At 44.3% G+C, this 26,595-nt stretch overlaps 2 protein-coding genes across 3 annotated transcripts in view; both read right to left on the bottom strand.

The window, feature by feature from the left end:
• Positions 1-4,825: 4,825 nt before the first annotated feature.
• Positions 4,826-26,595, bottom strand: part of inpp5l (inositol polyphosphate-5-phosphatase L) — a 220,721-nt gene continuing 198,951 nt past the window's right edge. The window contains exon 16 of the mRNA XM_034169913.1: positions 4,826-5,111. The gene's annotated coding sequence lies outside the window, so the exon portion shown is untranslated. The remainder of the gene's footprint in view (positions 5,112-26,595) is intronic.
• LOC117510274 (E3 ubiquitin-protein ligase NEURL3-like) overlaps positions 24,089-26,595 on the bottom strand; it is a 51,520-nt gene continuing 49,013 nt past the window's right edge. The window contains exons 3-5 of one of the 2 annotated variants that reach the window (XM_034169914.1): positions 25,100-25,600; positions 24,786-24,959; positions 24,089-24,639 (exon numbers count right to left, since the gene is read on the bottom strand). In XM_034169914.1, coding sequence (XP_034025805.1) covers positions 24,491-24,639; positions 24,786-24,959; positions 25,100-25,600 — 824 coding nt within the window. In that variant the 3' untranslated portion in view covers positions 24,089-24,490. The remainder of the gene's footprint in view (positions 24,640-24,785; positions 24,960-25,099; positions 25,601-26,595) is intronic. The other variant, XM_034169915.1, reaches the window with a different exon arrangement.

Raw genomic sequence — 26,595 nt, 5'->3', positions numbered from 1 at the left:
AGGCCCGTGACGAAGTCCAGGCCGATGTGGGACCAGGGGCGACGAGGCACAGGTAACGGCTGGAGGAGTCCCTTTTCTGCCTGATGAACTGCCTTGCCCCTGGCACAGGTGGTACAGGCCCAGACGTAGTCCCGGGTGTCGGCTTCGACCGACGCCCACCAGAACCGCTGCCGGACCACTGCCACGGTTCTTCACACCCTGGATGGCAGGAGAGCTTGGAACTGTGACAGAAGTCCAATACGGCAGTCCGAGCGTCTGGTTGGACGTACAGCCTATTTGGTGGTCCACCTCCAGGATCTGGGTGTCGCGTCAGGGCCTCCCTGACCACTTCCTCCATGTCCCACATGAGGGCAGCGATGACAGTGGATTCTGGCAGGATGGTATCAGGTGGATCCAACAGCTTCGTTCCAATTTCTTCTTCATGCACCCGGGACAGTGCATCAGACCTAAGGTTTTTGGTCCCGGGGCAATATGTGATCTTGAAATTGAAACGTCCGAAGAATAGTGACCAGCAGGCTTGCCTGGGGTTCAGACGTTTAGCGGTCTGGATGTATTCCAGGTTCCGATGGTCAGTGAGAACCACAAATGGGACCACAGCTCCCTCCAACAGATGTCTCCACTCCTCGAGGGCCTCTTTCACGGCCAGGAGTTCCTGATTGCCAACGTCATAGTTCCGCTCAGCAAGGGTTAACCTGTGGGAGAAGTAGGCACAAGGGTGGAGAACATTATCGGACTCCCTGCTCTGGGACAGCACGGCTCCTATCCCTGAGTCAGAGGCATCCACTTCAACAATAAACTGGTGGTTTGGATCGGGCTGCACCAGAACTGGTGCAGTTGAAAACCGGTGTTTCAACTCCCTAAATGCGGCTTCACACCGATCCGACCAGGTGAAGGGGACTTTTGTGGAGGTCAGGGCTGTAATGGGACAAACAACCTGACTATAGCCCTTAATGAACCTCCTGTAAAAATTGGTGAACCCTAGGAACTGTTGCAGCTTCCTACGATTGACCAGTTTGGGCCAATCTCTCACCATTGCTACCTTGGCCAGATTGGGAGCGATGGAATTGGAGGAGATAATGAACCCCAGGAAGGACAAAGAAGTGCGGTGGAACTTGCACTTCTCGCCCTTCACAAACAGCCGGTTCTCCAACAACTGCTGCAGGACCTGACGGACATGCTTAACATAGGTCTCAGAGTCCGGGGAGAAGATGAGGATATCGTCTACATATACAAAGACGAATCGGTACAGGAAATCCCGGAGGACATCATTAACCAAAGCTTGGAACGTCGCGGGGGCGTTGGTGAGGCCGAACAGCATGACCAGGTACTCAAAGTGACCTAAGGGGGTGTTAAATGCCGTCTTCCATTCGTCTCCCTTCCAGATCCGAACCAGGTGATAAGCATTTCTGAGATCCAGTTTTGTGAATATTTTGGCTCCATGCAGGGGAGTGAACACTGAATCCAATAGAGGTAACGGGTATTGGTTGCGAACCGTAATCTCTTTCAGCCCTCTATAATCAATGCATGGACAGAGTCCGCCATCCTTTTTGCCCACAAAAAAGAAACCTGCACCTAACGGGGATGAAGAACTTCGGATTAGCCCGGCCGCTAAAGAGTCCCGGATGTAGGTCTCCATTGATTCGCGCTCGGGACGTGAGAGATTGTATAGCCTGCTGGACGGGTACTCAGCGCCTGGAACCAAATCAATGGCACAATCATACGGTCGGTGCGGGGGCAGCATGAGTGCCAGATCTTTGCTGAAAACGTCAGCAAGATCATGATACTCAGCCGGCACCGTCGTGAGATTAGGGGGGACACGGACCTCCTCTTTAACAGCATCACCAGGTGGCACCGAGGATCTTAAACACTCCCGGTGGCAGGTTTCACTCCATTGAGCCACAACCCCAGACGGCCAATCGATCCAGGGATTGTGCTTCACCATCCATGGAAAACCCAAAATAATTCTGGAGGTAGAAGGTGTTACATAAAACACAATCTCCTCCCTGTGATTGCCAGAGACAACCTAGGTTAAAGGCTGTGTCTGGTGTGTGATTTCTGGAAGAAGAGTGCCATCTAGTGCCCGCACCTTCAATGGTGAAGGAACGGCCACCAGAGGGAGCCCTACCTCCTTAGCCCACCTACTGTCTAGTAGGTTCCCTTCTGACCCCGTGTCGATCAGTGCTGGGGCGGTAAGGGTTAAATCCCCACAGAGGATTGTGACTGGGAGTCGTGCGCATTTCTATGGAATGCCCGTGTGTGTTATGGCTCACCCTTAACCCAGTCTCTAAGGGCGAGCATTGGCATTTAACCATTTGGGGCAGTTTTTCTGTACATGCTCACTCGAGCCACAGTAAAAAGACTCTCCACGGGCCAGCCTCCTCTGTCTGTTATTTGATTTTACTTTAGCCCTGCTCATGTCCATAGCTTCATCAGCAGGGGGAGCTGGTGCTACGCGGAAAGCCCTGGCTTTGGAGCGGGGTGAGGACGGCGCTGCTTCGGACCTGGAAGGGGGAGGGACGACACGCGCATGGCCACGTCCTTCGTCTCGCTCCCGTTTATGTTCTTCTAACCGATTGTCTAACCGGATAACCAGATCCATCAGCCCATCTAAATCCCACAGCTGATCCTTCGCCACCAGATGCTCCTTTAGGGCCGGAGACAGCCCATTTACGAAGGCGGCACAGAGCGCTGCCGAATTCCAACCGGCTTTCGCTGCCACAATGCGAAAGTCGACTGCATATTCGGCTGCGCTTCAGCGCCCCTGTCTTACTGACAGCGGCATATTTGAAGCGGATTCGCCTCTGTTGGGATGATCGAACACCTGTCGAAACTCCCGGATGAACCCGGTATATGTCGAGAGGAGCTGTGAGTCCTGCTCCCAGACCACCGTAGCCCAGGCGCGTGCCTCGCCTCGAAGCAAATTTATGACATAAGCCACCCGGCTGTGGTCTGACGCGTACATCACGGGGTGTTGTGCAAAGACGAGCGAGCACTGCATCAGGAAGTCTGCGCACGTCTCGACACAACCCCCGTACGGTTCCGGGGGGCTAATGTATGCTTCAGGGAAAGGGGGGGGGGTCCGTTGAATGACCACTGGATTTTCCCTGTTTTGCGACAGGTCCGCAGGAGGAGTGGCCGCAGCCGCGCCTTGTGCGTGCGCCTCCACCTGAGCGGTGAGAGCCTCCATCCTACGGTTGAGGTGTATATTCTGTTCGGTTAATAAATCCAACCGAGCAGTGAGGTTGTTGAGAATATGCGGCAACTCACCCAACGCACCTCCTGCTGGAGCCTGCACACCTTGCATCTCCATTGGTTGTTCACTCGGTGGTATACGCCCCTCAGAGTCCATGACGTGGCCGAGTAATCCTGTTGGGAAAAGTGAATGCACGGACCCACGCCAGGGGGAGTAAATGAACGGTCAATAGAGATTCCAAATAAATACAACTTATTTTGCAAATGTGCACAATCACTCAAATATGCTTTTAGTCTGTCAATCCAAAAACGGTGAGGCGTGGGCAGGCCCGAGGGTAGGAGACGCCTATCCAGAGAAGAGCCGGGACCCACAAAGTTCCACCGCCAACGGAGACCTGCAATACACCAGAGCCGCCAAGTCCTGAATCCCCAGGTGGCCACCGCTCCAGCTGTCAGACCCGGTACTGCTAGCAGGAACAAACACAGGTTAAGGTGGGTGTGTGTACACCCAGCAAACAGTCAGTAACTCACAGAAATCCTCCTGGAGGAAACATTCCAGATCAATCAATCAATCAATCAATTTTTTTATATAGCGCCAAATCACAACAAACAGTTGCCCCAAGGCGCTTTATATTGTAAGGCAAGGCCATACAATAATTATGTAAAACCCCAACGGTCAAAACGACCCCCTGTGAGCAAGCACTTGGCTACAGATACTCCCAGAGTGCAGAGGAAAACTGGAGAACGTGCAGTGTCAATGGTTATACTCAGTAAGTCAGAAGTGAGGAGTGGAGACGCCAACTCCTCCAACTTCCACAAACTCGGCTACAAGCTGCAAGTATAAGTCACAACTGCAAAGACTTCAGTAACAATGAATGTGCGAACGGCACAAAACGGCTGCGTTGGTTTACCTGAAAGGTAAGCAGATAACCCGGCAGAGTATTGGTGTCTCTCCCAGGCTTTTATAGATGAGGTGATGACTGATGGATGACAGCTGACAAGGTGCACCTGGTGATCCAAACAGGCCACTGCGCCCTCTGGTGCCTGAAACCTGCCAACAGGCAGGGCACCCTCTGGTGGTGGGCCAGCAGTACCTCCTCTTCGGCGGCCCACACAACAGATTGGTCACTTTGTCGAGTTCATAATGGCGACAGCATTTGATATAAAAGGTTTTTTAAAGAACCTTTAGCCAGAGGAGCTCTGTAGCACCTACTGGACTCCAGGAGTTCAAACTTATTCAAACTGACAGGACAGAGGATGAGAGCTGTCTGCCAGGACTCTCTGAGCTTTCCTCCTCGTCCTGTCAGTGTTTGGGCCAGAGGCTTCTGGGGTTTTCCCAAAATTTTCCCTGCCATTTAGTTTGTCCTTATACTTGCAACTCAAGTGACCAAACCAAACACAAAGATGAAATGTTAAAATACTCTCAATATGTGCAGAATACACAATCTCTAAAATCTAGACATGTTAATCTTCTAAGAAGACTGAGTGGCTGTGAGCATTTCTTAAAAATAAAATTGATGTTTTCAGAGAAGCTCAAACAACTGTCAAGAACTTTACTGAGATATTTAAAAAATTCCACTGTTTCACCAAGCTGGCCATCGAATGACACTGCCTGTACTGTTAGTTCTTGCATTACTGTGTATGCTGTCAATCTTTTCATTCACCATCCACCTGAAGAAGAACCCACATAAAAAAACAATTCATCCCTTTAAAAAATAAATTTAAACGGCAGTAAAACAAAATAATTGCTGTAAAAATGCCAATAACACATCTGGCACAATGTATGTGTCTCAGGCCAACCGTTAAGGTAATAATTAATGAATAGTAGGTTTTGTAATGTGCTCAGTGTAGCCACGGTGACAGTGGAGAGGATCCAATAGACATAGATCAGTGAAAGGTGCTGATCACTTGTATTCCAACTGCACGAGACACAAACGAACATTTGTGACTGAGCACTTCATCTTTGTTCATACACCAACTCCACTGGGCCGGCAGGGTTATGGCTCTCTGGAGACCGAAGCAAGATGCCTGTGATCACTCTCGTGCTGGACAAAAATCACACTCCAGCCATTAGAACGTCATCCTTAAATATGAACTCAACCATTTAGAATATTTAGTGGAATGAGGCTGGAAAATAAAAGTAAAATTTTATTTATTTATTATTCAACTAAAACAAATTCCTTTGACCAAAGTGCTCCACAGAGTCAAAGACCATGTTGTGCAGCCATTTAATATCACTATTTGAATATCACTATTTGATATCACTGGGTCTGTCAAAGCCAATTAAACGCTCAACCTGAGAGACAGTTAGTAAAATTATCTTAAAAGTAAAATTAATCTTAGCTTTAAATGCATTTAATGGAACAACTGCTGATTGTTTGCTACAACAGGTTGTCCAGAAACCAACAAGTTGGTTAATCTTCAGCAACACTATAAACAAAAAAGTTGTCAAGTACAAAACTTAATGCAATAATACAGCAGATTTGAGTTTTGAGCCCCAGTCAGATTATGACATTTTGTTCAGTTACTTAATTTTCTTGTTGACAAAACCTTAAAAGTTTCAAATCCTAAGACCCCCATCACACATAGTAAAAATGCGCAGGAACCAGGCCGACAAAAATGGCCATAATCTGGATGCAGGTGGGAGGGAAAGGGGCATGTAGACTGTGGGCGGGATCTGCCCACTACCTCGTCCACATCTACACGATCCCATCCAAAATGTATTTAGACAATAGTTAGATGACACAGACTGCTGTCAGATGTCCAAACGTCTGGATGGCAAACACGGGACCGGAGTGTGAGGGAGCACTGTGTCATCCCTTTGCACAGGACCTGCCGGTACGGGACATCGGAGGACAACCAATTTATGGACCGGACTCATGCCATATGTGTCAAAAGCCGGCACTGGTGCTGTCCTCTTTCCCATCGCTACTGACCTCATAGCAGGAGGCTGCACGTGCGTGTGCAGCCTCCTGCACATACACGTGATGATGAAAGAATGAAATGATCACTCAACTGTGTGTGTTCATAACGGCTGAACAAGCTGCTATGCGTGTGCATGGGGCGCACATGCGCGTGTGTGCCACTGTCAGTGCTGTCAGCCACTGGACACCTTTTGCTGATAAACTTTGCTGGCAGTGGACCAAGCTTCCCCATGCACACAACTTTCAGCAGATGCAGCCATTCCAGCAAACCTAATGTCTTTTTTGTTTGCCCACACATTAGAATTATTTGCCTGATTTATATTCATAATATTTTCCCCAGTGATGTGGATGTAAATGTTCCTAAGAATACGCACTTAGTCCAAATGAATGTCAGTTTAATGTACTGTACTTCATAACTAGTTTGCACATTAATGTATGCATTAAAATAACAGCTGGTCCAGTTTCCACTTTTTTGAAAATACCGTTCTTTGGAGTGTCACCATAACTTGATTGATGAAACATATTTCTACCCACTAGATATCTGATATATTTGGGATTTGAGTGGGCATGGATGACCCACCCGTGAATTTAGCTTGACTCATCTGTAACCCGGTATCTACGGATGAGCCTTCCCTTTTGGCCAAACAGGGTAATAAATGCAGACATGCCCCTTTGTACCGCATTCGAGACATGCTCCAGCTGCCAGTCTTCTGTCACGTTCTTCGGGGGTCAATTTGGCCCTGTTCAGCTCCATAGGTTCGTCGGCAGGGGGAGCTGGTGAGGGAAGCTCAGTGAAGCACGGGGCAGGCGGACCCAACCGTTTGCGGGGAGGAGTCCGAGTGGAGGCGGTCCGATCTGACCCACGACTTTTCTCCCAGCATCTCTCTGTTAAATGGCATTCTAAACTAATTACCAGTGAAATGAATTTATCTTGGTCCTCAGGTTCATCATGGACCGCTAACTCATCCTTAAGAGGATTGCAAAGACCCCTGATGAAAATGCTTCCAAGTGCTGCTGAGTTCCAACCCACCTCCGCACAAGGTTGGGTAGGATTACTTTGAAATGTAATCCAAAAGTAATCAGATTACAAGTAATCCAAATGTATGTACATACATACATGTAATCCACATGTATGTACATACATACATGTAATCCACATGTATTCTTTCAAAGTAATCCTACCCAACCTTGCCTCCGCAGTGAGAATGTGGAAATCGATCGAAAACTCAGCCGCACTTTGATGCTCCTGACGGAGAGAGAGAAGACACTGGGCCACAGAATGAACTTTCATCAGATGATCAAAAACAAGACAGAGTTCACGGGAGAACTCGGAATATGTGTTTAGCACCGGTGACTCGCTGCTCCAAAGAGCTGTAGCCCAGGCTCATGCGTCACGGTGGAGCAGATTTTGGGAGTGAAGTGGTGAGACTTGGCAGGAGGAGCTGCAGGGAGTGATTGATAGCTGAGAAATATGTGAAGTGGACAGAGGTGGAAAGGGGGGTGGGGTGGAAAGACTGTGAATATTTATGTACATGTGATTTTTTTATTATTATTACAGTTTTTCTCAGTTGCTTTGGTGGATTTCTCAGATCAGAATGAAACTCCTCATAACTATTAGTTCAACTTCCACAACATCAAGTCATTTGTGCGCATCATCATAGTAGTTTCTCATTCCCTCGAACAAATTGCAAATGCTTTTGGACGTGTATCAATTACTGCCATACAATTCATCAATGGGGAGGTGATGGTCTAGTGGTTAAGGTGTTGGGCTTGAGTCCAGAAGATCATGGGTTCAAATCCCCGCCTGACTGGAAAATCACTAAGGGCACTTGGGCAAGGCCTTTAATCCAGGTGTGTAGTGAGCGCCTTATATGGCAGCACCCTGACATCGGGGTGAATGTGAGGCATAATTATAAAGCGCTTTGAGTGTCTGATGCAGATGGGCTATATAAATGCAGTCCATTTACCATTCAATCTGGCCAAAGGCAGAAGACGTGGAAGGAACAGAATTGGAGAAAGAGCAACGATTGATGGCCCAGGCCAACGAGGGGGGAATGTCACAATGTGTGCAGCCATCTCGGAAAATGGTGTCCTCACCTATATCCCCCTTCTTGGCCCTTACAACACGCAACATCTTCTCACTTTTCTAGACACTCTTTACAGAACCATAGTCCCTGACAATGTGAGGGGTCTAGCTGGAGACCATTTGAGCAAGTATGTTGTTGTGTGGGATAATGTGAGCTTTCACCACTCACAACTGGTCAGAGAGTGGTTTGCAGCACATGGCAGGATGCTGGTTGAATACCTCCCTCCCTACTCCCCATTCCTTAATCCAATTGAAGAGTTCACTCTGCCTGGAGGTGGAAGATATATGACCGGCGTCCACATGCCCAAATGGCACTGCTAGAAGCCATGGATGCGGCATGTGATGACATCATAGTGGACTCCTGCAGAGGGTGGATTCGCCACTCACGAAGATACTTTCCTCGCTGCCTTGCAAGGGAAGACATCCATTGTGATGTAGATGAAAATATGTGGCCAGACAGACGGGAACGTGTGGATGTCCAGGAATAATTTTGTTGTGTTGGGGGGTTTGGCTGGATGTTTTTGTGTTTTCTTTTCTTTGCTCTCCAGGTGGTATGCAAACTGGTTTTTGTCTGTGGAGAAGGTGCTGGCAGAAGAGTCCTTCACCCTCATCAGCATTATTAGCTGCACCTGTGGAGGATGTTCATGTGCAGGCCTACTGACTTGCAGCACCTGTGGATGATGCTCACGTGCAAACTTAAAGACTTTCAGCTGAAGCAGATAATGAGATGGCGTTCTGCATTTAAGCCATGAGTGGTTCAAGCAGAATTGCCGGGAACTCGACCTTGTGACGTTCGTTTGTGAGACGCTGAGGACCGCGCCAGGGTTTGACACATCGTGCCTGTGAAGGAGGACGGGTGAGGGACACATGCTGTCAGCACACATCAGAGGTGATTATTGTCTGAATGATCGTTAATAGTAATTTGGCATTCTGTTACGCAGTATATTTGAACATTGATGAGAATTGTGCAGTTTGCTTCTCACTGCCGTGGCGTACGGACTGATGATCCTCCACCTGTTGTGAGAAGCTGCTCATTTACATAAAGCTTAAATTCAGACCTGAATGTGTTGCTGATAGTGTGTGCCTCTGAAGGATATTTGCTGTAGCTCTGTTGACATACCTCACCTTTTTCCATCCTTCACAGAGTCAGTTTGTCGTGTCCACCTGGGGGGTGTTTGGCGGTGAATCTGAGTCCAGAAGCGCCGAGGCTTCGATCCTTTTGGGCACTGGAGAGCGCGCTGTCCTTCACTCCGCCAGACAAACCACATATTTATGTTGTACACTAATTATTGCACTGGAGGGGAAATAAAACCGTTTTGTTTGTGGAACCGCTTTGTGGTTATTTAGCGCTGGGTTCGGTCAGACGTTGGTCCGCTCCTCAACCTGCGTCTGCACATAACAAATTTATGTTCATATTACAGTAATATGTACTGTTATAATGTTTATATTTGTGCACAGTTCTAACAAAATTGTATTTCTTATGTTTGTTCTAAGTGACTGTGTATTTTTTTTTTTTTTTTGGACAATGCTGTAGAAAACATGACGAAGCTATTTACTATCCTGTTCATAATTATTTTAAATAAATTTGCAAAGATCTAAAAAAAAAAAAGGTTTTTATATTGTCATTATGGGGTATTGTCTGTAGAATTGTGAGGAAAAAAAATCATCATTCATTTTATTTTTTATTTAATTTTATTCATTCATCCATTTTATATATAGATAGATAGATAGATCCTTTGAATAAATTTTTGAGTCACATGCTGTGTCAGATGTATGCATTGGAAGATGTGGACAATATTATCATATGTGGGGATTTGAATAGCAGAACAGGGGAGCTCGATGACTCTATTGTTGATGTGGATGGGATTCCACCACGTGAGATACTTGACTCTTGTAAATAATCATGGTGCCAGCCTAATTGATTTTTTGAAAGATTCTAAGATGTGCATGTTGATTAGAAGATTTTCCCCAACAAACAACAGTTTCACCTCTGTTTCTCCAAAAGGAAAGGCAGTTGTAGATTATATTATTACGCCTTATGACTGTCTTGATAAATTCTTTGAGTTCAGTATATTGAGTCCAACTCATCTGATAAAAAAAATGTGGTACTTCTTGTTTGGAATTAATAGGTGATCATTGCAGACTACCTGATCACTGTGTGTTATGTGTTGGATTTTATGTTTCTTCACAAGGAAAGTGGTTGAAAATCCACAGCAGCTACCACAGCAAGGCAACAAAAAGAACTTCAATAGAAGAAACATATCTGGAAATTTTCTGACATGTGATGCCAGCTGTAGGGCCTTGTGTAATATGATCGATAACCTACAATCTATGCATGAAACTCAGGAAAATATGGACACTTGGTATGACAAGTTTTGTAACCTCATCTATGATGAATTAAATTCAGGCGCTGATGATGACAGTAGCAATGTGTCTAGACACAGGAAGCTCTATCGTCCGGGTAATGTATTCTGGGATGCTGAGCTGGACAATTTATGGTCGGATATGAGGAAAGCTGAGCGACTTTTTACCAAATTTCAGGGAAGTAGGAGACGTAGAGAGGATCTTAGGGCAGATTTTAGAAACAAACAATATGCATTTGATAAAAAGTTTTGTTTTTACAAACGTAGATACCAGCTAGGCCAAATGCTTGAATTTGAGGGTCGTCAAACCAATAATCCACAAAGATTTTGGAATGAGGTAAACAAACTCAGACCTAAGCGGAGTACAAAAATTCCAGTGGAGGTCACTGATGATAATGGGGATCTGATTCAGGATGTAAATAGAGTACTTGAAAGATGGGAAAGTGATTTTGCAGACCTATTTGCAGAAAATAGCACAGAGACTGAATTTGATGAAGAATTTTATCACAAGATTTGTACACTGAAAAACAGCTTGAAAAGAACATTTGTTTTAAGATTTGTTATATTCATCAAATTCATTTTTGAATTCCCCAATTACACTGACCGAAGTTGAGGAGGTCTTGATCTCTGCTAAGAAGGGAAAAGCGTGTGGGGTGGATGATATCCCTAATGAAATCTTAAAAACAGCAAATTTGTTGCAATCTCTGTACAATCTAGTGCAAAAATGTTTCGAAAGTGGTCTTATATCATCTGTGTTGTGTGGGCCGCTGAAGAGGAGGTACTGCTGGCCCACCACCACCAGATGGCGCCCTGCTTGGAGTGCGGGCTTCAAGCACGAGAGGGCGTCTGAACTACTGGAGTGACAGCTGTCACACATCATCAACACCAGCTGTCACTCATCAACTTCATCCTCCATAAAAGCCGGACTGCAACTCCACCTCCCCGCCGAGAAATCAGCTACCATTCAGGTAATTTTCTCTGCTGTGATTATTCATTGTGGTAAACAGTGGTCTGTGTGCAGCCGTGTTCCTGCGGGGTGTATTGAAGGCTGGATTGGCGGACAGTGAGAGGACGACGGTCTTCGTCTCTCACTCCATCCAGGAAGGAGACCTACAGGAGCTGCACGGGTGATTCTGTATCTGGAGGTGGAGGTTTTCCCTCCTGGAGATCTAAGTATTCACACACCCACCACTAACTGTTTCTGTTTCTGCCAGCAGTACCGGGTCTGACTGCTGAAGACAGTGGCCACCTGGGGCGCAGGGCTTGGCCGCTCCAGTGTTCTTCAGATCCGTCGGTGGTGGAAGCTGTGTGGGATCTGGCTCTTCTCTCACCAGACGTCTTCTATCTTCGAGCCTGCCCACACGTCACCTTGTGTATAATTGACAATCCACAGTATTGTTATTGTCTGCATTTCGTTGTGCGATTCACAACATTAAATTGTTACTTTTGGCTTATCCATTGTCCGTTCATTAACGCCCCCTATTGTGGGTCCGTGTCACGACACCTTCCCAACAATCTGTTTCGTATAAGTCGATAATTAAACCCATATCAAAGTCTGCAAAAAAAGACCCTAAAATTCCTATGAACTATAGGGGAATATAGTGAGGAAAATAAGTATTTGAACACCCTGTGATTTTGCAAGTTCTCCCACTTAGAAATCATGGAGGCGTCTGAAAATTTCATCTTAGGTGCATGTGCACTGTGAGAGACATAATCTAAAAAAAAAAAATCCGGAAATCACAATGTATGATTTTTTAATAATTTATTTGTATGTTACTGCTGCAAATAAGTATTTGATCCCCTACCAACCAGCAAGAATTCTGGCTCGCACAGACCTGTTAATTTTTCTTTAAGAAGCCCTCTTATTCTGCACTCTTTACCTGTATTAATTGCACCTGTTTGAACTTGTTACCTGTATAAAAGACACCTGTTCACACACTCAATCAATCACACACCAACCTGTCCACCATATCCAAGACCAAAGAGCTGTCTAAGGACACCAGGGACAAAACTGTAGACCTGCACAAGGCTGGGCTGGACTACAGGAAAACAGGCAAGCAGCTTGGTAGAAGACAACAACTGTTATGATTATTTATTAGAAAGTGGAAGAAACACAAGATGACTGTCAGTCTCCCTCGGTCTGGGATTCCATGCAAGATCTCACTTTGTGGGGTAAGGATGATTCTGAGAAAGCTCAGAACTGCACAGGAGGACCTGGTCAATGACCTGAAGAGAGCTGGGACCACAGTCACAAAGATTACATTAGTAACACATGATGCTGTCATTGTTTAAAATCCTGCAGGGCAGCAAGGTCCCCCTGCTCAAGCCAGCACATGTCCAGGCCCATTTGAAGTTCACCAGTGACCATCTGGATGAGCCAGAGGAGGCATGGGAGAAGGTCATGTGGTCAGATGAGACCAGAATAGAGCTTTTTGGAATCAACTCCATTTATCATGTTTAGAGGATGAGAACAACCCCAAGAAAACCATCCCAACTGTGAAGCATGGGGGTGGAAACATCATAGTCTGGGGGTGCTCCTCTGCAAAGGGGAGAGGATGACTGCACTGTATTGAAGGGAGGATGGATGGAGTCATGTATTGCGAGTTTTTGGCAAACAACCTCCTTCCCTCAGTAAGAGCATTGAAGATGGGTCATGGCTGGGTCTGCCAGCATGACAATGACCCCAAACACACAGCCAGGGCAACTAAGGAAGGGCTCCATAAGAAGCATTTCAAGGTCCTGGAGTGGCCTGGCCAGTCTCCAGACCTGAACTCAATAGAAAATCTTTGGAGGAAGCTGAAACTCCAAACCTGAAAGATCTAGAGAAGATCTGTATGGATGAGTGGACCAAAATCCCTGCTGCAGTGTGTGAAAACCTGGTGAAAAACTACAGGAAATGTTTGACCTCTGTAATTGCAAACAAAGGCTAGTGTACCAAATATTAACACTGATTTTCACAGGTGTTGAAATACTTATTTGCAGCAGTAACATACAAATAAATTAGTAAAAAAAAAAAATCATACATTGTGATTTCTGGATTTTTCTTTTTTGTTTTTTTGTTTGTTTTTTTTTAGATTTTGTCTCTCACATTGGTCATGCACCTCAGATGAAAATTTCAGACCACTCCATGAAAAATCAGTAAGGTATATCTTATATATTATATTCCAATTCTAAGGTGGAACTATGCTAGTATATAAAGGTATATCTAAATATCTGAAAAGGAAGAGTAAAATAGGAGAGTAGAAAAGAGTAGAGTAGAGCCACTCAGGTGATTGGTCTTGAGAACTAGGGATGGTAAGTGGGAGAACTTGCAAAATCACAGGGTGTTCAAATACTTATTTTCCTCACTGTAAGTCTGATGAGCACAGTATATAAACTTTATACAAGTGTTCTCAACAACAGATTAAATGACTACCTCGAGTCTTCAAACTTGAGGACGAGCAGAATGGTTTCCGCAAAGCGAGAACCTGTATCGATCACATACTGTATATACAATTTCTACTGTTATCAGAGCAAGAATTCAGGAGGGAAAATCAACTTTTGCATGTTATATTGACTTCCAAAAGGCATTCGATTGGATAGTGTCCCCAACTTTATTTGTACTGTATGATATGATATTACAATAGTGAAAGAATCTGGGCTTGGAGTTAGGATAGATGATACAACACTTAGCATACTACTCTTTGCTGATGATATTGTTCTAATAGCTGAGACTGAAGACTATCTCCAGGAAATGTTGAATTTAGGAACAAAATGGTGTTTTTGATGGAGACTGATGATTAATCAGACAAAAACACAAATCATTAACTTTAGGAAATGTGGTACTAAACAAAGTATGTATGAATTTATGTTTGGAAAAGTGAAGTTGGAGTATGCAAGCACCTATAAATACTTGGGTCTCCATTTAGATCAACATTTAACTTTTACTCCTGGTACTACTATACTTGCTGATGCAGCAGGGAGGGCTTTAGGAGGAATACTTGGCAAAGCTAAATGTTTAAAGGACCTAGGGTACCAAACATACTCTACACTTTCTGATGCATGTGTTTGTCCTATATTGGACTACGCTGCAGGAGTATGGGGTTTAAAAAATTATGACAGAAGCCTTGTTATGCAAAATAGGGCCATCCGCTGCTTTCTTGGTGTTCACCGCTTTGCACCCACCTCTGCAATCATTGGTGACATGGGCTGGATACCATGTGAGGTTAGGTGGAAGGGAGCTATGGTGGCACTCTGGAACAGGCTAGTGAATATGCCTGATGACAGGATCACAAAGAAGGTTGCTATGGGACATAAGTATCGAGGTCCCTGGAGCAAAGATTTATTTAAAATTTTTTGTGACTCAGAGCAGGAACATGTTTTCTTGAATATGCTCAAATGTGATACAAGGCTCATCAAAGATGTACTGTTCTCTAAATATAAGCAAAACTGGTCTTCTGATCTATGGAAAAAAAACAAAGCTGAGAATGTATGTGTTGATCTGAGATACATTCATTCATTCATTCACCTTCTACCGCTTAGTCCAGTTAAGGGTAGCGGGGGGCTGGAGCCTATCCCAGCAGTCATAGGGCGCGAGGCGGGGTACACCCAGGACAGGACGCCAGTCCATCGCAGGGCCACAAATAGACAAACAAACACAGGCACACACACACCTAAGGACAATTTCAAAAATTCCAGTCCGCCTAACCCGCATGTCTTTGGACGTGGGAGGAAACCGGAGCACCCAGAGGAAACCCACGCAAACACAGGGAGAACATGCAAACTCCACACAGAAAGGCCATGGGAATTGAACCCACGACCTTCTCACTGTGAGGCAACAGTGCTAACCACTACGCCACTGTGCTGCCCGAGATACATTCTCGCCTGAAAAATATGTAACTCTACCTCTTACACGGTCCCAGAGGTCTCTGTGTGCCCAGGTTAGAGCTGGGATTCTACCTTTGTCTATTGAAACAGGCCGATACCGTGCTATTCCAGAAGAAGACAGAATCTGCTTGTTGTGTGACTTACATGAAATAGAGAATGAGGCTCACTTTGTATTTTACTGCCCATGCTATGATAATCTGCATCACGCTCTTTTTGTTAAATGTACAATAAGAGACCGGATATCATCTGGGAAAGAGATTAAATTAAACTTAAATGGTTATTTACAGAGGGTGTGTTTGAAATTGCGTCATTTTTACAGCAGGCGTGGAAAAGACATAAATATTCCTTTTATGTATAAGAGAAAGTGATTCTATATTGTGGAAATATGTATTGTTGTTCCTTTTTAGATGACTGTAAGATTAAATATTTTTATGTCTTGTAATGACATTAAATTATTATATGTAAAAGTAAGTCCCTTCGGCTGCTCCCTTGTTTGCACTCGGGGTCGCCACAGCAAATCCAAGGTGGATCTGCATGTTGATTTGGCACAGGTTTTACGCCGGATGCCCTTCCTGACGCAACTCCACATTACATGGAGAAATGTGGCAGGGGTGGGATTTGAACCCAGAACCTTCCGAACTGAAACCAAGTGCATTAACCACTTGGCCACCACCCCCTGCACATTAAATTATTATATGTAGTGTATGTAATACTCTTGTTAAGGTGTCTTATAAGCCCATGCGGGCTGGGCGGCCTGTGGTCGCATGACACGTTAATAAACTTTCATTCATTCATTCATTTGATAGATAGATAGATCGATAGATAGATCCTTTGTTGTATTTTACTGATATTTTTCATAGTCAAGTTGATCTTTGTATCAAATATCTGACCAGTATCAGGACATTATTCTGGTGAAATTATTATCAAAGATTGCATTCATAGATATGTATTTTAGGTGCTTAAACTTCATGTATTTTGTAAAAATCTGCAATTTTTTTGTGAAAGTAGTTCAGTGTATCCAGAAGTCTACGGCTGTGGCTTCATATTAGTGAACAGGAGTGTTTGACTGCCACCTGCTGTCCAAAATCGAGACTAAAGCACACTGTGGGTTTACAAGAGTAATTACATTTGATAAATTCCTGCACAGTATCATCAGCAGGTCTGATTTTTAAGTAGCTAATTTAAAATATGTTCGAAAAAATACAAAATAAATAATTTTGTATAATCAGGTGCCTGTAGATTGTACAATTTTGTACTGAATACAATTGTCCTAAATCAAATCATCCAAAACAAAAACTACTTTTTAAACAATGACATAAAGAATATGGATGATAAAAAAGGAGGTGTGTAACAGATATTTGCCTATTTTGATCAATTTATAATAAATCATGACTTTTACAGCCGGTTTGCTGTAAAAGTGTTAAAGTCACTGAATGACTGTCTGTGAGACTCTCAATTTACCAGTAGAGTTACGCTCCTGTCCTCATATACCTCATAAATGTCATACATTTTGGGTAATGACTGGAAGAACAGGGTCATGTATACAAGCAGCAGTAATGAAGCATCATGTAAATTCTCCCAGAGGACTCACAATCAGCTAATTGAATTTAGCCACGTACACATTCTTAAACATATGCCACCGATAACAAATACTGCAAACCAATCAGATGCAGGCACGTCCTTTAAAAGCTTTGATGTCTCACTAAAGGCCCCCTGACACTTGCACAACTTTGATCCACGCACTTGCATGCACTTCGTCATGACGATCCCACCCGCTGTGTTCCAAGCTGGGTGCTGTGCTTTGTTCCACTGGCTGCCATGCGTTGTGCGCTGGACACTGCTTATATAAAATAATTATTTTGTAGCGGATTAATCATTTTCTCTTCAAGTTAGCTGTTGAAAACACCTCTAACTGCTTCCAGAATCACAGAGGACTGTTCCAGCTGCAGCCTTTCTCTCACGCAACGAGGTGAAGAAAGCATTTGGAGCTCTCTAAAAAGGTAATTATTTGTCATGTTTATATTGTAATGGCTTGGTAAAATAGTTGCATATTCTTTCCTTCTTGTGTGCAGCTGTATGTTTATGATAGATTTAACATCTCATTATAATCGTTCAGACAAGCTGTGCTCTGATGTGGTGCACTGACGTAATCATTCGCACTCACACGCAGTGTTTTTGTAATTTTAGTAATGTTCATGTGAAGTTCACGTAATAAATGCATGACTGAGATTTTGAACATTTCAAAATTTTCTTTGCGCAATTCCACAAAGCTGCACACAGTTTACAACGGTTTACAATGACTTTGAGATGAGTTTACTTTTGTGCAGGGCAGAGTGTGTTGTGGGCTGGGGTGTTTGGCTGGCTTGGTTTTTGTTTTCTGTTTCTCCCACCAGGTGGTATGCATTCAGGACTGAGTGGCTGAGCATTAGGACCTCACCCTGAACACCTGAGGCTTGTTTTCACATGCAGGTCATCAGGACTCACAGCTGTGGTGTATTTTGTCTTAATCAGAGATTGCTGCATTTAAACCTTGAATGCACAGTGTGTGATTGCCAGAGACTCGACCTTGTGAGCAGACATGTGAGATCGACGTCAGGAGAACAATCTCACCATCACGGACGCAGAGACCGCTCCAGGTTTGACGCCACAGTCTGTGAAGGAGGATTGGGTGAGGTCTCACGCTCTTCAGCACACTTCCTGAGGTAATTCGGTTTTTGGTGACTTTTATGAAGTAATGACAGTGGATTTGGTGTCCCTCACACCTTGTGTTAGTGAGATGTCACGTTATGCTAATTGTCTAATCAGCTTCTGCTGCAGTGGAGATTTGAACTGAGTTGTTCCGTGCCTGCAGGGTAAGAAGCTGATGTATAGATTTAAGCCAGGAAGTGTTTGCTGATTGCGTGCACCTTTGAGTTGTGTGTCTCTGTGTGGAGTTGGACTCACCTCATGTCTTCTTTCTTCACAGACTCGGTTTGTCGCTGCCACCTGGGGGGTGTCGGCGGGGTCCCTGGGTCCGAACTGCTGTGGCTCCGGACCGTTTGCGCTGTTAAGAGCGCGCCGTGTTTCCACCTCACCAGACCGCGGACTTTTTAGTTGTTTAGCACTGCATCTCACTGTTATGTTTATTAAATTCTGTTATCTTATGCTGGGTCCTTTCAAACGCTGGGTCGGTGCTCCAACCGCGTCCGAAACATAACAGAGTGCATGCAAGTGTGCGGATTAAAGTCGTGCAAGTGTCAGGGGGCCTTAACATCTCACTGTTTTTCAGTTCACTGCCTGGCACTCCCTTGAATGCCCCACCACCACCAGCTGGCCCTGGTCTGCCATGGGGCATGAGCTTCACCCCTTGCCTCCTCATGTCACGATCATCTCGGCTCATGCCATCGCCACGACAAGGAGGCCAAACCAAATTTATAACTTTTTATTCACTTATGTAATAAATGATTTTCTTTAACCGGTTGAGCTTTCTGGGAGAAATGAGATTTCTCTGTCGTTATCTGGGCTTACAGTCCTGGACAGGGTAAGAAGCTTGACTATCTGGAAAGGACTCAGAGTCAAACTGCTTCTTCATTTGTCAGCATTAAGCAACAAGAAAAACAGAAGAAATACTAAGGTGATCGTCGGCCACTAGCCCTAAGCTTCACTGAAAGACCCAGGATTTAGATAAAGTTGAGGCCGCGGCACGCTCAGTTAATTAATAAAATGAATTAAAAGCATAAAAGCATAGAAATATACTATGCCAGTATTCTAGCTATACGAAAGGGAAAATAAGTGCATCTTAAGTCTGGAGTTGAAAGTCTCTACAGAATCCAGGGGCGGTCCTGAAGGTGGGCCTCGCGGGGGGTGGCACGAACGTGCGGAAAAAAAAAAAAAACGGTCAAAAAAAAAAAAAAAAAACCTGTCCCAAAAAATAAAATAAATAAAAAAAATAAAACCGGGGTGGGGTTGTCCTGACGGGGGAGTTCGTGGTTACGTTACAGCAGAGCGCCCCCCCCCCCCATCTCACCTCTCGCGTTAGGTGAGCAACGCTGCACAGTGCAGAGTTTGTGCAGGGGGAGGGGGGAATCATTCAATTTGTGCACGAGGAGGTGGTCGAAACGGAGTAAGACATAATCATTATCCGTTACGGAGTGTTAGAAGACAAGTTGGGACATGTCTATCTCGGCTTTCAGTGCTTACCAGTCGAGTGAGTATAAGAGAAATTGTGGAGAGCTGGACATGTCCAAACTTGTCCTCTAACACTCCGAAATGGAGGTGTTCCTTTGTCTCGCTTCATCAGCGAATCGGTTGTGATGCGTGAAGCCTCCGCGCGGCTTTCCATGACAAAATCTCTTGTTAAAAGTGAAATCTGCCGGAAAATGGCTGATGTCCAGCTCTTGTGATAACCAGAGAAAGAGCACACGACGGTCTCGTATCCACAGAGCCATCCATTTAGAAATGATCCAGTGGTTTGTGCCGCGTCGTTGCAGCTCGGAGCGCGGCGCACCGACCGTCCTTAAAGCAGTCCTGAAAGCTGTAGTAAAAGTCCTTATTCTCTGTGAAGCCTGTAAAATTTTCACCGAAAGCCAGATAAATTTTTTGAACGGTTTCCAGGTGCCAGTCTCTAACAGCTTCTGAAAAAATTCTGATGGAAAAAAAGTCCTTTTCATTCTGCCATTTCCAGACAATGAAAATCCGACGAGGGGGCGGGACCACTCCTTCCCAAGGCGTGCTCACAGGCAAATGATGTCACCGACAGGCGTGGAAAAACTCACGCATGCGCACGAGGGTTCAAGCATGTCTGACGTAAAAACATATGAATGAAATCCATATAGTTTTTGAAAAAAATAAAAAGGTACGATACTTTATTGACAGACCTCGTAGTTGTAATGTGAAGTCACTGAGTCTTTTATTTTTTTATGTTCAAAAACTTTATTGAATTAATTATTGTTTATCTTTGTGTTTGTTATTGCAGTAGACATTAAAACCGGAAATTTGTTCTTGAAAATAGCTGTTGTGAGTTAATTTGTGGGATTGTGGGTGTTCTGGACGAAGTTAGTGTTTTCATGGGTGGTGGGGTGGAGGTGGTGGCCACGTTAGCGTGCGCGGGGGGGGGGGGGGGCACGCAGGGGGTTTCACCCGGGGAGTAAATCACTCTAGGACCACCACTGACAGAATCAGGCTGTTTTATTGACGCAGGGAGCTCATTCCACAGAACAGGGGCACAATAACAGAAAGCTCTGTGACCCACAGACTTTTCATTCACCCTAGGGATACTAAGTAGTCCTGCACCTTGAGAACGCAGAGCCCGGGTTGGTACGTAGGGTTTAATTAGGTCAGCTAAGTAGGGAGGTCCAGTCCATGAACAATTAGTATAAATAAATAATAGCAGAACCTTAAAATCTGATCTGACAGGGACAGGAAGCCAGTGAAGAGATGCCAAAATGGGTGTAATGTAGTCAAACTTTCTTTGTGTCAAAACTCTGGCAGCAGCATTTTGAACGAATTGGAGACCCCTAATGCTGGACTGCGGTAAATCAGAAAATAGAATATTGCAGTAGTCCAATCTAGAAGAGACAAACGCATGAATCAGGGTCTCAGCATCAGCCATCGACAGGATGGGACGAATCTTCGCTATATTTCGCTGGTGGAAGAAAGCACTCCTCGGAATATCTCTAATGTGGAGGTCAAAGGACAACGTAGGATCAAAAATTACCCCAAGGTTCTTCACTTTGTCAGTGTGATGTATGACACACGAACCTAGACCAAGCGTTAACTGGTCAAATTGATGCTGATGGCTCACTGGACCAAGAACCATCATTTCAGTCTTATCAGAGTTTAAATGTAGGAAGATGCTAGACATCCAGCTTCTCAAAGATGCAAGGCAATCTTCTAAGGATTTTATGTGGATGAGATTACCAGCAGTTATCAGCATGTATAACTGAGTATCATCAGCATAGCAGTGAAAGGTAACCCCAAAACGCTGCAATATGTGCCCAAGGGGTTCTATATAAAGGGAGAAAAGCAGGGGGCCTAAGACAGACCCCTGTGGAACCCCAAATTTGACGTCGCTAAGGTTAGAGGTAGTGTTACTGTACAAAACACAGTGAGAACGACTGGTCAAGTAGGATGTCAACCATGCAAGGGCACTCCCAGTAATCTAAAAATGATTCTCCAGCCTATCGAGTAGAATATGATGATTGACAGTATCAAACGCAGCACTGAGATCTAACAGCACCAGAACTGTAGTATCTGAATCCATTGCAAGCAGAAGATCATTCATCACTTTAGTGAGAGCCGTCTCTGTGGAATGGTATTTTCTCAAAGCAGACTGCAGTGGCTCAAAAAGATTATTCTCACTAAGGTGGCCCACAAGGTGCCATGAAACCACTTTTTCCAGAATTTTAGAAAAAAAATGATAGATTTGATATCGGCCTATAGTTTTTCAATACACTAGGGTCAAGATTAGATTTCTTAAGTAATGGTTTAATCACTGCAGATGTGAAACATTTCGGAACAGATCCAGAGGTTAATGAGAGATTAATCATTTCCAGCACAGTCGGCCCAAGAGTGGGCCACAGGTCCTTAAACAGTTTTGTTGGTATAGGATCAAATAAGCAGGTTGTGCTTTTTGTAGATGTTATGAGTTTTGTCAGCACACTAGTGAGATACTATCAAATTCTGTAAATCTAGGTAATACCTCAGTAATGGCACACAGTTGGGTGTAGTGGCTGGGTTCAGGCATGCTGGGATATGCTCAACCAAATGTCTTCTCTTCTCTTCTCAAAGTAATCCAGGAAATCTTGTGCTGTAAAAGGACAGCGATTTACAGGTGATTGTCCATGTATAAGTGTTGCCACCATGTTGAACAAGAACTTTTGAGTTGTGCTTGTTTTTGTTAATCAAATCAGAGTAATAGGTCTGCTTTGTAGCCAGTTGTGCATGCTTATAGTCTAAGATAGCATCACGTCACACGAGGTGGAATACTTCTAATTTAGGGTAAACATTTCAAGCGTTTTAAAACATTTCAGAAAAAGCTCACAGCATTCATTTTTGAGATTTTATTCACTACAGTCGTACCACATTGTTGCATTTTTAACTGCATTTTTCATGGCACATGGACAGAACAGCAGTTCGTAAGAAGGTCCTGAGTTCAAGCCCCACTCTTCTTGTACATCTGGAGTTTGAGTCAGATGCACGTTCAAAATGGGAGCATCTCTGGCTCTCCAGATCTGCACATAAATAATACAATAAAAAATCCAGTCCACAGGACTGAAGAATATATAAACGTCAGGTTTTTCCCCGGATCCTGGTTTTATCGTTGTTTTTACCAGTGTCATGTGTTAGTTTCTTCACCAGATGGCGCCCTGAGTTTTGTTTCACACCTGGATCAGACGAGTGACTGATTTCTATTTTTTAATTCCCGGATTCTTCCAAGAGCCAAGCCAGATACTTGCATGTTGCATGTCCTTTGCTGTCTGTTGCCTTGCTTTCCTCGTTTTACCTTGCCAGCTTCTGAAGCCTCATCTATGATCCAGACAGATACCAGGAGGACCAAATCTGATTGCCGCCTTGTGTCCTTAACCGCGTCTTCCAGCTGTGCGCTCAAAGATGCCGAAGCTTTCCGCAGCTTTCATTTAATTTAATTTCATTTATTTATTTAAAAGGGACAACACATATTAATGAACACATAAAGTGTAAATATGTCAGATTACACCCATGGGCTAATTTCCATCTGTAGTCCTTTAGCCAGCATTAAGATCAGGTAACGCTGGCCTCCCCTCTAATTCCTGCATTAAAGCGAACTGTCTTTTCCTGATGTTCCAGACGATTTCAGTGTGGCTCCCAAGTTGACCTGGACCCTGGCACTAACTACCTGCACCGCAGCATCACTTTGGTAACTCCTCGGCTCCCTGCGTGGGGCGTGGAGCGTGTCTCGACTAAACGCCAATTAAGTTCTTCTTCGTCTCAGTGGGGTCCTGTTCTCACTTGTTCCTGTTTGTGACTGTACTATCATAAAGAACTCTTCCAATAACTCTGTTTAAGAACTACATGAACTCTGATATCAAACAATTGAAGAACCCAGCCCAGCTGTATCAAGTTCTGCTTATTTGGCACTGCGCTTCTAAACACATAGCACTTGACCTCTGACTTTTGGATACAACTTATGGACTATGAACAATTGCTGAACAGTGAACTGTTTTTCTTAAGAACTATTTCATGAACTCTGAAACAACCTGTGTTAACACTTTTATAAACTGTGACCGTTTTGAGGCTCCAGTGTTACGAGTGCATTCACTCACCCCGCGTGTCTTTATTCCCCATAGTTCCTGGTTTCGGAGGCGAGCGTTCCACCTGGTCCTGGCCCTTGAACCCTTAGTTGACATTCTCCTTCAAGACTGGCTCGGAATCCTGCAGCACCTGGATTTGCACTGCTACGGGCGAGCTGACTCTCACCTCAGCCAGCTTTATTTCAGTGTTTAGTGTTAATAAATATCCTTTTGTTCATATTCTGTCCTGTTTCTTGCTCCTTTGCATTTAAGTCCATCGCCAAGTACCGGTCTGGACCCCTAACCGTAACATATAAATATGATAAGACAACCTAAAAATCACAGCAACACGTAATTAAAAAGGACACTTAATAAATACACCAATAAACCTCATGAGAGGTGCAGCCACACATTTTTACACTTTTAATATAATAATTAAAATATTCACATATTATTGAACAGCTGAAATGTGACAAAGTACTGGACATGCTCTGGCTCACTGCACGTGAGGTAGTTGTTTTAGGAAATAAGTTCTGTCCATGTGTGAGTCTTTCCATGGCCTTCTTCACACAAATACTTCAACCAGAACATCACAGATCCACGATAATTGAGGTACAAGTTCATCTCAGTCGTCAAGCATGGGTTAAAATCAAGGAAGATTTCAGTATCAGTGAGAACCAGAACACTAACTGGTTGGCAGCGACTGATCCTTTAGAGCAGAGCTCTTGTTTTGTTACAGTCCATCAGTTTGTCTGGTGGCTTGAGGTTTGGGACACCCTCAGAACTTGCCCCCACCACCAGATGTGGACTTTAGATCTTCTGCCGACACAATGGGCAGGTGCCAAACTCTTGGAAAAATCTTGAGATGCAGTGGTCACACAGACACTGATGACCACAGATCAGAGTGACTGTGGCCTCTTCACTCATGCACACCACACAGTCCATTCTGGTGTCTCCATCTAAAAACACAACAGAGAAGACGTCATGACCAGAGTACACGTACGGCCTTTGATTTTCAGAATATCTACATGAACTACTTTAGTGTGACTAGAACATGTACATGAGAAGAACTTACATATTTTAATAAAGTGACTGACTTGCTTACCTGATGGACTTTCCCTGGCAGTAAAGGAAATCCATTCATCTTTGTTGTCATGGAGCCTTTGTATCACTCGTGGAATGTCGTTCAAACTGTGGTAGTGGTTCACATCAGGTGGGGTAAGATATTCTGGAGCAGGACAGGACTTTTGAGTGATGACAAATTTATTTTTCTCTGAGCCTGACGCAAAGAATGACAATGTTTCAGTGAAGGCTCTCAGCCCTCCAGGCAGCAGATCTCTTGAAGGTTACTGAGAAGCATCTGGAATACTTAACAAGTATATAACAATGTAAAATTTGGTTTGCAGACTGTAGACATACCTAGTAAGAAAACAGAGCAGGTCTGTCCGTAGATATCGATCATGGCCCACAGGGGTTTGCTGAGGTCCAGTCCCACTAGAAGTTTGTGCTTTCTGCTGTTGTTGCTTCTGAAGTACACAGAACCACCAGCAGAAACCCAGAACTCCAGCTCTGAACCAGGCCCACAGAGGACTTCACTTACGGGAGCGGCCCAGTGCCCGTGGGTGTTGGTGAGGTGAGGAATGGCCATGTCGGGCAGAGGAAGAGTTCTGGATGTGGGCGGCACGGTGGTGAACCCCAAACGCAGGGACCCACTCCAGTTCTGTAAAACGTTTTGGATTCTGAGACGAACCTTCTCCCGAACGTTCAGTGAGCGACTGCTGAACACCAGACCGTTCCGAAAGGTCGCAGGATTTCTCTCTGCGAGTTGACCCCCGCAGCTCAGGTGGACCTTGTCCCCTACAGCCCGACTGTGGAAGGACAAAGGACCCAAACAGGACACTCCACACCTGTGTGTCTTCTCTGACCAAAAACACAGAAGAATAATTGTTTAGCCAAATAACATGCGGCTCCCTGTGTTATTTGCCAAACAGTTTAAATCTGCACAGACCTGAAGTCAAGAATTACTGAATCAAAAATAACTGGATCATTTCAGTACATAATGCTGCCAAGCTGGTATCACAAATGTCTGAGACATTCTTCTACTTTTGAAAATGAGAGATCTGTGATCAAGTTCACAAAATAACCATGTTGCTTTTCATCTCCTTCTTCTTCTTTCTCTGCTGAAAGTGTTTGTGCAGCAAAAACTGTTAAGACCTAGAATCATGACACTTCACACCCTGGTGCCAAATTTGCCCACAACTCAGGCCCCTGAAGTAAAGGTACTGCACCCATAGGTGGCACTAATGTTTCAGCGAAGGCTCTCAGTCCTCCAGGCAGCAGATCTCTATAAGGTTACTGTAGTCTGGGGTTAAATTTGCTTTTTGACCTAGAACTCGCAAACTATACATTTTATGCTCAAATTACTTATATTTTTACGTTCACAAGATTAAACTGAATCTTAAGACATAGGCCACAGTTTTTACACAAAATTGCAACATACCTCAACCTACTAAAATCAACTAGTCAAAGTCTGTCATCCATTTCTTGTAAAATATGGTGTATTCCTCTGACATCTATACTGACAAAAAGTCGTCCAGTGATTGTTGATACCTCAAACCATTTCAAAGATATACATCAAATAAATCTGTTTGTGGCCCATTATTTTTCTACAGCAAATATTGTGTGATGTTATGTTTACAAGGTCAGTATCATGTCATGCATCAATTAAACCCAATATTCCAAAAAGATGAACTGCCCTTACAGTTTTCATAGACAGCTTCCTGCATGGAGAGTGGGATTCCTATATAATTCCTATATACCCCCAAATTTGTTTGCAGAGGGGAAGCTGGTGCAACTAAGCACATTGTAATTTGTTGTTGTTTGTTTTGTTTTGTTGTTGCATTCAGCCACATACT

The sequence above is a fragment of the Thalassophryne amazonica genome, chromosome 5 (genome assembly GCF_902500255.1).
Source record: "Thalassophryne amazonica chromosome 5, fThaAma1.1, whole genome shotgun sequence".
Classification (NCBI taxonomy): Eukaryota; Metazoa; Chordata; class Actinopteri; order Batrachoidiformes; family Batrachoididae; genus Thalassophryne; species Thalassophryne amazonica.
The sequence above is the reverse complement of the archived record's forward strand: the minus strand, read 5'-3'. Positions and strand labels throughout refer to the sequence as shown.